Here is a 13,724-nt window from a genome sequence, read left to right on the forward strand (position 1 = left end):
ATGCTACTGTGCGACTTCATACTTGCAAAAATTAGAAAAATGAATCCTTATTGACAGGCAATTAATTCATCATTTTTTATATGTAAAAAAAAATAAGAATGTCCATAGAAAAGGACTTACATCCAAGACTTCAGAATTATGATGAGGGGTGAATCAGCACTTAAAACCATTATTGGGGATAAACAATTAATTCATTTTGAATCACTAGACACATTATAAACAAATGAACTCTAATCTCTATGATTTTGTTTCTTTCTTTTCAAGTGCTTCGTTTTATATATAACACTACTAGCATGACATTCACATACACCATAATCAAGCAAAAAATATCGAGTTAAACGCATCTTTAAAAAATTGAATTCATCAAATAAATAAAAACCTGTAGTTAACAAGGCCTTTCATAATGTTCTGGCCAATGCTTTGGTGGGCTATTTTACCACTGTCAATTCAATAACCCCCCCCCCCCCCCCCCCACAAAAGAAAAAAAAAAAAAGAGGAAAAAACAAGAGATACACCATCTAGGAAGAGGTCACCCTGCTCTTTTCAACTCAATACTTCTGTTCACATAATCCAGGTAACCCTGCAAGGAAGAAAGAGCATCACTAGGCGTTACCAACATTAATTTTTGGTTCTTTCTCAAAAAGAAAAAACACACAAAAAAAAATATAATAATAATAAGAGCTGTTTAGTTGTGAAAAACAACCCAGTTTCTAGAAAATTACTCTATAAAAGCAGAAAATTTGAAACTTGTTCAAATAGGAAATGAAGATCTGAAAAGGGTGAATTGAACTAAATTTGGAAAACTCCTAAAATAGATTTTCTAAGTTTTCCTTATTAATTTGGTGATTTGAAAAATGCAATTTTCTAAAACTTTTCCCTAAATCATCTCCATCTCCCTTTCTGATAAGTTACACAAAGAAATTAAACGTCTCTCCTTTCTTCAAACAAATGTTCTATTCTTATAAATTGCAAATTAGTTTTCTGTATTTGTAAGTTCTAAATAAAATTTTCCAATTTTCTATAAAAAAGAAAATTAGAAATTTTATTAAAAAAAATTGGGAATAAAAAATTAAAAATCATTTTCCATCGCTAAACAGCCCTTAATTTTTGGTTTCAGTCGGGATTCAAATGGTCAATCACAACATGATCCTAAAATTTCAATTAACTAGGAACTTCTGCCAAGGTAGAGTACAGAGAAGAAGTAGACCTGGAGTATTCCTACGGCAGCAAATTTGTCAATTATTGTCTTGCTCAGCACTGGATGCAAATCTAAGGGCTTCAAGAAGAGTTCCACATTCTGTATACAAATCATAAGGCCACAAAGATTGGTAATTCATTTCAGTATTATCGTATAAAATTAGATATATGATCCAAACTGTTGGTCGTAACTCAGGTGTGCTCACGTGAATTTTGAATAGTCACGTAAAAGCACACAAACTAATGGTTTGAACATGACTTTAATTGAAATTTGACGACAGCATAAGATTGTAACAGGTTTCAAAGTTTAGGAGGTGATTTGATAAAATTGAGATTTTAAAATAAGAAACTTGGGCAAAAGTTTCCCAATGAGTGGTAAAGTTGCTTCTATATGATTATAAGGTTGTGTTTGATTTGTGGACACGAGTCACATGACTAATTTGCAAAGCAAGAGAGACTATAGGAACAATCCTAACACAACCCTTGCAAAAGCAAAAGCCCTGTGTGCGCCCCTTTTTTGGTTATTATCATATAAAATCGCAATGATGATGCTGGGGACCAATCACCACAAGTTAGCCTTGGTATGAGTACCTGCAAGAGAGAACAAGGCTAATTCCCCCAGCTTAGCTTCTGGCGCTCAAGTTAGTAGGAGATATGAGCAACTAGTATGCAGTAAGCACTATGAGTTAAATGTTTTACTTGTGGGAGTTCTAGCCCTTATCTAGGTGGGGCAAGCCGAGATACTTGAAGTTATTTATGAGATTCTCGATCTTGACTATTTCGAGCTGACAAAGGATTCATTAGGCTGAATTGAGATAATAGTGAATCTCTTAGATAGATGTCGGATTTCAAGATTGAGATCCGAGAGTTGAATCCTGTTGACTTGTCACTTTGATAAGAGGACAAGTTTTGATGCCTTACTACTTAGGATAGGGACATGTGGCGGCCTGTAATTTGTCGCTCCCAAAGGTAGTTTACTAATTTCCTTTCAAGTGTTCTCTCACTTAACCCCCCCCCCCCCCCCCCCCCCCCCCTTTCTCCTCAAACTGTCCTGTCTATTCAGTTCAAGGAGTAGCACAACTTGATAATCATGAGCTTGTCATTCAATGTTATAGCTTATCTCCTTCCAATGACTGCTCAATTAGTACTTGAAGGGTCATATTTTGGCAACCTGCAACTTCCCATGCTGTCTTTTTGACTTGATGTCATAATGGTGCCCTCTTTTGGACAACCTAAAGTTAGAATGGTGCAAACCTATACAAAACCCGCTTGGCCCCAAGGGTGTTTTACTTGTCTTCTCCCAATTCCTAAAGAGCGCTTGCGTGCAACAAGTTTCTTTGTAGTTTAGCTCGGTTAGTTTCTCTCTTTGTGTTCGGTTAGTTGTCCATCCCCTTCCTCTTGGATCAGTATGTCTTCCTCCACTACCAATTCTCAAAATCTTGTCTCCAGCTCAATGATTGTTGAGAGCTCAAAAGCTTGGTCCAACTCATCTTTTGATCCTTCCAACTAACCTCTAAAAAGACATAAGGCAGATGACATGGAAGGGGAAGTGGCTTGGATCAGTATGTCTTCCCACCTAATTGACCTAGGAGACACGACTCCTGAGCTCAGCATGTCTGACCAAGCAAGTGGTGAGGATGAAGTATCTGAACTAGCTACTTTGTCGAGGATCTAACTCAAGCTTGCTTGAGTTTGACCCGGGGGGGGGGCACATAGAGCCCTTGGTGAAAAAGTATCACATTCCCCAGAGGGGTTACTAGTACAATGCCCCCATGGGATTAAGGGGTAGTCTAGTAGTGTACGAACACACATTGCAACTCGAGCCAGGACTCCCCTTAGTTGAGCTCGTGGCTCAAGTCTTCTCCATGATCAATTTGTGCCCTTCCCAGCTAACTCCAAATGGGTGAAGGAACTTGGTTTCCTTTATTCTTTGTCGTCGAGCTGGATGCATAACTCCTAGTGCTTGACTTTTTGGTAAGATGTTTCCAGCAATGACAAGGCTAAGCATAGGTTCTCCTTGGCTATCCCTCATAGAAAATTCACTGTAGATAACCCTTCCTCTCTGAAAAAGTGGAAGGAGAGGTACTTCTTCGTTGGGTCGAGTGAGCAAGGACACAAATTCAATATCCTTACTCCGTGGAGTTGGGAACTAGATTGATCCTTTAACCATAGGGTTGCCGAGCAAGAAGCGGAGGGTGTTGAGAAACTTAAGGGGTTGAAACATGTAAATGCTCAAATCTCTTAAGTTTTCTCGGGGTAAGTCTCCCGTTGTTACTCCCAGCTCTCCCGTTCGATTGGATGAGCAACCCTAAGCACTCCTTCATGTTCCAAAGTAACTGCCCCTAAACCCTAAACCAAGAATCTCTTATCACAGCCCTGCCGTGGTTTTCTTATCTGGTTCTTCTCGGAATAATGGTAGCCCTTCTAGGTTCCTCAACCACCTTGCTGACCATCCTCTTTTTCTTGATAAGGTGGCTGACAGTTGGAGCAGGTGGCTTCCCGAGGTCCTTATGTCTCGAGTTGTCCAAAAACTTAAGGTGGTTAAAGGAGCTATGAAGACTCTTAATAAGTTGAGTGGTCATGTCTCTGACCTTGTTTTGTCCCTCCAAGATAGTTTGCACAGAATTCAGTGAAAAATGCAGGATAACCCTCATGATCCTAATCTTCGCCAGCGGGAGCTCGATCTTAATAGAGATTATTTAGCGGATCTGGTGTAGGAATCTAATTATTTTCGCCTCAGAGCTCGGATAAGGTGGTTTGCGGAGGGGGACCGCTGTTCTCGCTTCTTCTTCTAGTCCATGTTAGCTCGGCGAAATAATCACTATATCCATAGCCTCCAAAAAGAATATGGATCTATTGTGGATTCTAAAGAAGATGTGGCGAGATGTATGGTTTCCTACTTCCAAAACCGCTTTGGTCACAATGCCCGTTCAGCCCTTGTGTCCCCTAAAGAGATTGCCCCTTTTATTGACAAACGCTTGTCATGGGATTAGTGGGGGGGCCTTATTGCTGAGGTCTCATTGGAGGAAATTCAAAGAGCCTTGTTCAGCATAGGGGATGATAAAGCCCCTAGGCCGAACAAATTTACTGTTAAATTCTTCAAGAGAGCTTGGGGATTGTGGGGCCTGACATGGTGGAGGCTGTCAGGAGCTTCTTCTCCTCAGGCCGTCTTTTAGGGCAGATGAATGCGACTATCATTAGTCTGGTTCCTAAGGTCCCTCACCCCGAGTCGCCGTCCCAGTTTAGGCCTATTTCTTATTGCAACGTCTTGTATAAAGTCATTAACAAGATTTTAGCCAAAAGTATCAAACCCGTGCTTTCTGGTCTTGTGAATGAGGCACAGGCAACATTCGTGCCTGGGTGTTCGATTGGGGATAACATCTTGCTCACCCAGGAGCTTGTGTTCCAATATCACCTTCACAAGAGGCCTCCTTGATGTGCGATGAAAGTAGACCTAGCTAAAGCTTATGACACTGTGGAGTGGGATTTTCTCTTGACTGTCCTTCATCTTATGAATTTCCCTCCGTAGTTTTGTTGCTGGATCCGCGAGTGTGTCACTACTCCCCGTTATTCCATTAAAATCAATGGGCAGTTAAACGGATTCTTCCTGGTGGTCGGGGCCTTAGGTAAGGGGACCCTCTATCTCTTTATCTCTTCATCCTTGTGATGCAGATTCTGCATGGCATTGTTAGCCATCAAACAAGGTCTCTAGATTTTCAGTTTCACTAGAAATGCGAGCAGACTCGGCTGGTGATGCTCATGTTTGCAGATGATCTCCTTTTGTTCTCCCATGGTGATCCTACTTCGGTGGGTATCTTGAAATCTTGCTTGGAGAGATTCTCTAGTTTGTCTGGCCTCAAAGCCAATGCCTTAAAAAGCAATTGCTTAGTCTCTTGTAGAGATGAGTCCTTAAGGGAGAATATTTTGACTGTTGTGGGTTTCCAGAGAGGTGTGCTGCCTATGTGATACCTGGGGATGCCTCTTCTTTCCACCAAGTTATCTTATGGGGATTGCCAGCCTATCAATGATAAGGTTAAGAATAAGATTTGCTCTTGGCGGAGTAGATTGCTCTTCTTTGGGGGCCGCCTTCAGTTAACTCATTATGTTCTTTCCATTATCTATGTGTACTGGGCCTCTGTGTTTATTTTGTCAAAATGGGTGATCCATGAGATTGAGCAATCAATTTGTAATTTCTTATGGAGTGGTGATGATGCTGACCCCCATAGAGCTAAAGTGGCTTGGTGGGAGATTTGTTGCCCAAAGGTGCAAGGGGGTCTGGGTCTCAAGCCTCTCTATGTCTGGAATCAAGCCCTTGTCGCCAAGCTTATTTCGCGCTTGCTCTCAGGTAATGGGGAGTCATTTTGGGTGAAGCGGGTGCATACCTATCGAGTTAAGGGGGCATGCTTTTGGCTCCTTAAAGTGCCATACGCTTGTCCATGGTACTGGAGAAAGTTGCTCTCCCTCAGGGGAGTTGTGTGATCTAGAGTGGGGTGGAAAATTGATGATGGTCGTAGCGTGTTCCTTTGGCATGATCAATGGCACCCTTTGGGTGTACTTATTGATCGGTTTTCTTGCCAATTGCCTCGACAATTAGGCATCCATACCTTGGCCAAGGTCTTTGATTTCATTGAGAATGGCTCTTGGAATTGGCCTGACATTTTCCCCTGTCTGGCTTACGATCTTATTAGGAATCACCTTCCTAGTCTCCCCCGCGTTTAACGCCGGGATGAGAATTTTTGGCTCCTAGCTGCGAATGGTGTTTTTTTGGTTAGGAATGCTCTTAAGGACTTCTAGGATCAGCGCCCCCGGGTACATTGGCATAGGCTCATGTGGTCGTCGGAGTGTATTCCAGCTCATTCTTTTATTTTGTGGTTAGCAATTCGGGAGCGTCTTTCTACACTTGATCGTATTAACCATTTTTTGTCTTTTCCGAATAGATGTTTCCTTTGCAAGATGAATGCGGAGAGACATAGTCACCTCTTCTTCGAGTGCCCTTATTCCAGAGAGGTGATGACATTCTTCCGCAGATCAAAGAAATTCAATTAGCCTTGGTGTCGATGGGATTCTGGAGTGCTTTGGGCTACTGCGAGATGGAGTGGCAAGGGTCCGTGGCAGGTGGCGAATAGACTAGTGCTTCATGTTGTGGTGTATTTCATTTGGAGGGAGCGCAATAACAGGTGCTTCCGTGATCAGGAGAGATCTGCCTCTCAGTTGGCTCATTAGATTTAGTGCGCTATGTGGGCCCATTTGACGACTCTCCAACTCAGACTGTCTATTCAGAGTTATGCTCTTTGTCATATTTGGCGTCTTCTGAGGGACCAGGTTCTCCCTCACCATTGAGTTGTTGTTTGCTTGTTGCTGGAGGCTGGCTTTTGTGATCTTGTTTAGGCCCAGTCCCTTCGATGCCTTGTGTTCGATGCTGCCTCTCCAGTTGGGGCTTGCTTCGTTTGCAGTTTTCCTGCTCGTGATTAGTACAACAGGCTTGTTCTTCTGAGATGGATTGTTGCTTTCGATCACTGCCAGGCTTCTGTTTATTTTTTGTACATATTGTCTTTTATTTTGCTTCTTCCTATGTTTTTCTTATTTTTAGCTTATTTTTCTTCTTTTGGTCCAGTGGGTGATCGTTGTTATGTTCATGCCTTTGGATTTTGTTTAGTACGGGGTATGCCTTGGCCTTGGCTTGTAACCGTTTCAGCTTTGGTTTGTGTTCTATGAATCTCTCACTTACAGAAAAAAAAAAAAAAAAACTGCTAGGCAACTCGTCCATGAGTTGCCTATCCCTGTTGATGAAGCAATTGTCAAAGATCTTTTAACCAAAGCCTTAAAGGCTTCTCCGTGCAAACATTAGGCCAAGATGGTGTTTTGAAAAGCACTAAGCACACTTGAGCATAGAAGGCCTATAGAGATTAAGCACAAAGTGCAAAACGAAGCATACACTTAAGTAAAGTGAAGCGCATATAAATGACATCAAAAGTATAAACTTTTATAAGCATAAAAAACATAACCTATTAAAAAAGAAATTATTGAAAAAAACTAAATAAGAATGAGGTTTTCAAATTTAACAAATCATGAGACATCATTTTTCATTTATTTTTTTATATCAATTTACAAGTTTATGTGTAAAAAGGGAGAAAGGGAAGCGGTATTCTCACACGTTTTATTGATTGGGAGATAGGTTATGGACAAAACAAGTGCAACCAAAGACATGGGGAGGAAGAACATATAATGGTTGATCAGGAAACAAGAGACTGAGGAATCTGGTGCTGAAGAACCGATGAGGGCATCCTGTTAATGAGATAGCAAGCAGCAAGGACAGCCTCGGCCCAAAAGCGAAAGGGGACATGATGATGCAGAATAAGAGTGCGAGCAATTTCAATCAAATGTTTGTTTTTACGCTCAGCAACCCCATTCTGCTGTGGTGTATATGCACAAGACGACTGATGCAAGATCCTCTGAGAAGACATAAAGGTAGTAAAGGGAATAGAAAAATACTCAGTGGCATTGTCATTGCGCAATACTTGGACAGAGGTATGAAATTACGTTTTGATTTCAGCACAAAATGATTCAAAAATTGAGAATAACTCAAAAAGATTTTTCATTAAATATAACCATGTGCAACGAGAATAATTATCGATAAACGTTACAAAATATTGAAAACCCAAAATAGACACGACACGACTAGGACCCCAGACATCGGAATGAACTAAAAAAAACGGGGACATAGCCCAATTATTGACACGGTTTGGAAAAGAAGTGCGAGATTGTTTTCCAAGTTGACAAGACTCACAATGAAAAGACGACAAACTAGATAAACTGGGGATCATCTTCTGAAACTTAGCCAAACTAGGATGTCCCAAACGATTGTGGAGAAGAGCAGGAGACTCAGTCATCGAGCAAGCAATAGGCGATGCGGGAAGGTTGAGATGATAGAGACCCTACGACTCACATCCGACGCCAATCATCTGTCCCGTACCGCGATCCTGGATAGTAACAGAATGATCATCAAAGGTGATAGAACAATTTAAGGCACGCGTAAGTTAACTAACAGAGACAAGATTAAAGGGACAATGAGGAAGATAAATGACATAATCTAAAGGCAGAGAAAGTAAGGGTTTGGCAGTGCCAATAGCTTTAGCAACTGCTTTGGACCCATTGGCTAATGTTACAGAAGGTAAAGAAATAGAATTAGTAAAACGAGAGAACAAATGAGGATTACCAGAGATATGATTAGAAGCACCTGAGTCCAGGACCTATGGTCTCAAAGAGGATGACTGAGCCAGACAGGCAGTGGAATCACTAGAGTGGGCGACAGAAGCAACTGTGGATGAGGTTTGCTGGGACGTCTTATATTTGAGATACTCATCATAGTCAGCCCTAGTGAGAAGGACAGATTGCGGTGGATGACCATCAAATGACTCAGATCGAGAACCATCAGCATGAGCAACATTAACACGAGGAGGGCGGCCATGCAACTTATAACACTGTTCCTTAGTATGCCCCCACTTGTGACAATAGTTACACTTGGGGCGTTTGCCCCGATTACCACGATCTCCGCCTTGTTCACCACTACTCTGAACCTGCGAAGCCATGACTGAATGATCACCTGCAGAAGACGGAGGCACTGTAGGAACAGATGAAACCCGAAGAAGATGAGAATACACTTCACCCATAGTAGGTACAGTAGGACTAGCAAGAATCTGATCACAAATAGGAGCAAGCTCAGGACCAATGGCAGCAAGAGTACATACCATGAAGAACTTATCCCGCTGAGCTAGATCATCTGCAGTAGTCTTACCAGCAGGTAACAAGGAGTTAAATTCAGCTTTAATAGAGGCCATCCGACCAAGAAAATCAGGAAGAGTCAAACCCTGTTGTCGTAAACTAAGCAGATTAGACACCACTGATTATAGGCGTTGAATGTCATTAGTGTATAACGCCTTGGCCTGAGCAATAATTCACAGCACGTGGTATAGTTAGTATTGATTGGATGAAGAGAGGGATCAATTGACAGCCACAGGAGATTGCACAACAGAGCATCAGCTCTCTACCACTCAGGTTTATTTGTGGTCACATTCTCGGCCTTGGTAGTTAGATGATCCTGTAAGCCTTGACCCATACACCATAGTTCAACCGCCTTGGACCAAGAGATATAATTGGAACTGCCCATCAACTTCTCAGTAGCAATAGCTGGGGCGAGTACCGGTCGGACTTAAGTGGAAGACGATTGGAGATGCCCATTTTCGAAGGAGAAAATCCGGATGAGTGGATCTTTCGAGCCGAAAGGTATTTTGCTGTTAACCAACTAACGGACGAGGAGAAGATAGAATCTGCAGCCCTGTGTTTCTAAGCAGCAGTACTGTCTTGGTTTCAATGGGAGACAAGGCGAAGAGGAATTCGGAGCTGGGAAGGCTTGAAGCAAGGAATTCGGGGGCGGTTTCGCCCCACCCAGGAGGGGTCGTTAGAGGAGCGTTTCTTAGCTCTTCGGCAGGAGGGATCGGTGAAGGAGTACCGCTTGAAGTTTGAGACCATGGCCGCGGCAGTGCCTAATGTTCCTGAGGCGTTTTTGGAGGGCCAATTCCTCAACGGCCTCAACCCAGAGATAAGAGCTAAGATTAGGGTCTTACAACCACGGGGGCTCGATCGAATTATGGTGGTGGCCCAAAACATTGAGGATAAGAACGTAGCTCTTCAGAATTGCCATCGGGCAACCAGGAGCGGTTATTCCACAACAACCGTAATCGCGAGTCGGATGTCACCGATTCCAGCGAAGAGTTTGGGTTCCTCCCAAAAGTCCGTAAATCAGCCAGGCCCTAGGTTTCACCCCGCTAGAAATGGTGGCAACTTACCTTTCAAGAAGCTTAGTGAGGCTGAGTGGAAGGCAAGGCAGGAGAAGGGCCTTTGCTTTCGTTGTGATGAGAAATACTCGATTGGCCATAGGTGCAAGAACAAGGAGCTCCAAGTGTTGATGATCTATGACGAAGAAATGGGCGAGGTTGCGACAGAAGAAGAAGCAGTGCAGGGGGGCGATGAAGGGTTGGGATATGGGGGAGAGGTGATTGAATTATCCATGAATTCGGTGGTGGGATTAACTACACCTCAAACGATGAAGCTAAGGGGACTCATAGAAGGGCAGCCGGTGGTAGTTCTGGTGGATGGAGGGGTAACTCACAACTTCATCGCATCCGAATTGGTGCACCGCTTGAGTTTGCCAAGGACAGAAACGGCTAGGTATGGGGTGATAATGGGAACTGTGATGGCTGTACAAGGAGCAGGAGTTTGCAAGGGGGTGAAACTGACACTTGATAACCTGTAGATAGTGGAAGATTTTCTTTCCCTTGAGTTAGGAAGTTCTGATGTCATTCTTAGCATGAAGTGGCTGGCTTCAGTGGAAAAGATGAATGTGAATTGGAGGAATCTGACCATGAAGTTTCCAGTGGGGGGAATGGCAGTGACATTGCAGGGTGATCCTAGCTTAAGTAAGACATTAGTCTCCCTAAAAACTATGATGAAGGCGTTTAAAGAGAATGGGGAGGGAGTGCTGCTGGAAATTGGAGAGGTGGCTGCCGAGTACAATGAATTGCAAGTGGGACTGCCCCGAAGTTCGGAGGAATTATTGGCTGAGTTTGAAGGAGTTTTTTCCAACCCGGAGGGATTGCCACCCACCAGAAATAAAGACCATGCCATCAATCTCCTACCCGACACTTCCCCGGCTAGTGTTCTGCCTTACCGCTACCCGTATCTTCAAAAAAATGAGATCGAAAAGATGGTACGTGAGATGTTGGCAGCTGGTATTATCAAACCAAGTGTCAGCCCCTTTTCTAGCCCGATGTTGCTCGTTAAAAAGAAGGATAGGGGATGGAGGTTTTGTGTAGATTACCGGGCTCTCAACAAGGTAACAGTTCCCGACAAGTTTCCTATTCCAGTCATCGATGAGTTGCTGGATGAACTACATGGCGCGAAAGTTTTTTCGAAATTGGATCTCAAATCTGGTTACCACCTGATGTGAACTCGCAATGGGACAAGACCAAAGGAACCCACAAAAGATTGAAACGAACCCCAGAAAAGCCAAAATCGGGTAGAAGGCAAAGAATTCCTGACCTGTTGATTCACGAACCAAGAACCTAGACTATATTAAAATCTAGACCCGTTGATTATACGGAAGCAAGAACCAAGAATTGTTGAACGCCACAAAGACTGCCCAGATCTTTGATAAGTTTGGGTTTTTGAACGCTACAAAGGAATCACTCCATTGATAAGTTCGAAGTTTTGTTCATTGAAGAACAAGATAAAAGAGATAAATCTCTCAAATTCAAAAATTCATAATAATTTCTATCTAATGTTTACAATGGAAAAGCCTTTAAATAGGCAAATAATTAAATCCTAATTCTACATGGAAATTAATAAAAATCTTAAATTACATAGAAAATAAATAAATAACTAGATCTGGTCAATCAATCAATCATTCCTTTTATATTCCCAGATCTTTTCAATCAATCATCCATTCCTTTTTATGCTCTCAAATCTTGTCAATCAATTAACTAATCAATCAATCAATCATGCGCCCAAATCTTGCAATCAACCAATCAATCAATAACCATTCCTTTTTATGCGCAAATCTTGTCAATCATCCAATTCCGACATGGTTGACGAGGTTGACTTGTCCGATTACATCATTGTTAGTCGGCCCTCCATGATTCTCATCATCACCAGATTCGAGTCAAGGCTGGAGACGAACCAAAGATTGCATTTCGAACACATGAGGGCCACTATGAATTCCTCGTCATGCCTTTCGAATTGACGAATGCCCCGGCCACCTTCCAATCTTTAATGAATGATGTATTCAGGGAGTATTTGCGTCGGTTTGTGCTGGTATTTTTTGATGATATTTTAATTTATAGCCAAAATTTTGACCAACATTTGCAGCACTTGCGTTGTGTGCTGAAGGTGCTGGCTGCAAATCAGTTGTTTGCCAATAAGAAGAAATGTTCCTTTGGGCAGTTGGAGGTTGAATATCATCTCCCAGCAAGGCGTGTCGGCTGATCGCTGCAAGGTACAAGCCATGTTGGACTGGCCTGGGCCTACTACCTTGAAGGAATTGAGGGGATTTCTTGGTCTTACAGGGTACTATAGAAGGTTCATAAAGGATTATGGCAAGTTGGCGTGGCCCCTCACCGAGAAACTAAAGAAGAACAATTTTCGTTGGGATGGAGAGGCTGAATGAGCATTCCAGCAGCTCAAAACAGCAATGGTGTCGCTGCCAGTTCTAGCACTACTGGACTTCGATTAGCCCTTTATAATTGAGTCCGATACTTCAGGGCAAGGGTTAGGAGTGGTGTTGATGCAGAATCTTAGGCCGATTGCGTACTACAGCCATGCTCTTAAACCATCGGAGAGGAAAAAATTGGTTTACGAAAGGGAGTTGATTGCCATGGTGTTTGTAGTCTTGAAATGGAGACATTATCTCTGGGGAAGGAAGTTCATAGTAAGGACAGACCAAAAAAGCTTGAAGTTTTTGTTTGAGCAGCGAATGGTGAACTCGGAATATCAAAAGTGGATGCTGAAACTGATGGGCTTTCATTTTGATATACACTACCGGCCGGGGTTGGAAAACAAGGCTGCAGATAGCCTTTTGAGAATCAATCACCCAGCAGCTTTATTCGCACTAACGGTTCCAAAGGTGGTACAACTCGATCAGCTGGTACAAGAGGTGGCGAAAGATGTTTATTTACAAGGCATCATAAGGAAGTTACGGGAGGATCCAGCTTACAACTCAGATTTTCAGCTAGTGGGTGACCAGCTCCTTTATAAAGGGTGGCTGTTCCTGCCTAAGGGTTCTTCCCTAATTCCATTGGTGCTCCACGAGGGTCATGATGGCAGTGTAGGGGGTCATTCCGGGTTCCTGAAGACATATAAACGAATTGCAGCGAGTGTTTATTAGGCTAGTATGAAGCGGGACATACGCCAATATGTGGGAAAGTGTGACGTTTGCCAGCAAAATAAGTATGAGTCTTTAACGCCAGGGGGTCTTTTATAGCCTCTTCCGGTTCCTGGCCAGATTTGGGATGATATAGCCATGGATTTTATTAAGGGGTTACCGAGATCGGGTCATATGAATTCTATACTTGTGGTTGTAGATAGACTCAGCAAATATGGCCACTTCATTGGTCTCAAACACCCATTTACAACAGGAGCAGTAGCTGTTATTTTTGTAAAAGAGGTAGTGCGGCTGCATGGCATGCCTCGGACTATTGTTTCGGATAGAGACAAGGTGTTTATGAGCCGTTTTTGGGAGGAGTTGTTTCGACTTCAAGGTACTAAGCTTAATTGTAGTACGGCCTACCACCCACAAACGGACGGGCAAACAGAGGTCCTCAACCGGACCCTAGAGACATACTTGCGCTGTTTTGCATCAACAAGACCTATGGGGTGGTATGTGTGGCTACCATGGGCTGAATTGTGGTATAACACATCATACCACACTGCTTCAAAGGTTACTCCCTTACAAGCTGATTATGGGAGGGAACCAC

The 13,724-nt window shown here is 42.9% G+C and overlaps 1 protein-coding gene across 2 annotated transcripts in view; it reads right to left on the minus strand.

Moving 5' to 3' along the window:
* Positions 1 to 397: 397 nt before the first annotated feature.
* Positions 398 to 13,724, minus strand: part of LOC127813846 (uncharacterized) — a 75,202-nt gene continuing 61,875 nt past the window's right edge. Inside the window, exons 8-9 of one of the 2 annotated variants that reach the window (XM_052354938.1) lie at positions 1,208 to 1,297; positions 398 to 580 (exon numbers count right to left, since the gene is read on the minus strand). In XM_052354938.1, coding sequence (XP_052210898.1) covers positions 530 to 580; positions 1,208 to 1,297 — 141 coding nt within the window. In that variant the 3' untranslated portion in view covers positions 398 to 529. The remainder of the gene's footprint in view (positions 581 to 1,207; positions 1,298 to 13,724) is intronic. The other variant, XM_052354937.1, reaches the window with a different exon arrangement.

This window comes from Diospyros lotus, chromosome 12 (genome assembly GCF_014633365.1).
Source record: "Diospyros lotus cultivar Yz01 chromosome 12, ASM1463336v1, whole genome shotgun sequence".
Taxonomy (NCBI): Eukaryota; Viridiplantae; Streptophyta; class Magnoliopsida; order Ericales; family Ebenaceae; genus Diospyros; species Diospyros lotus.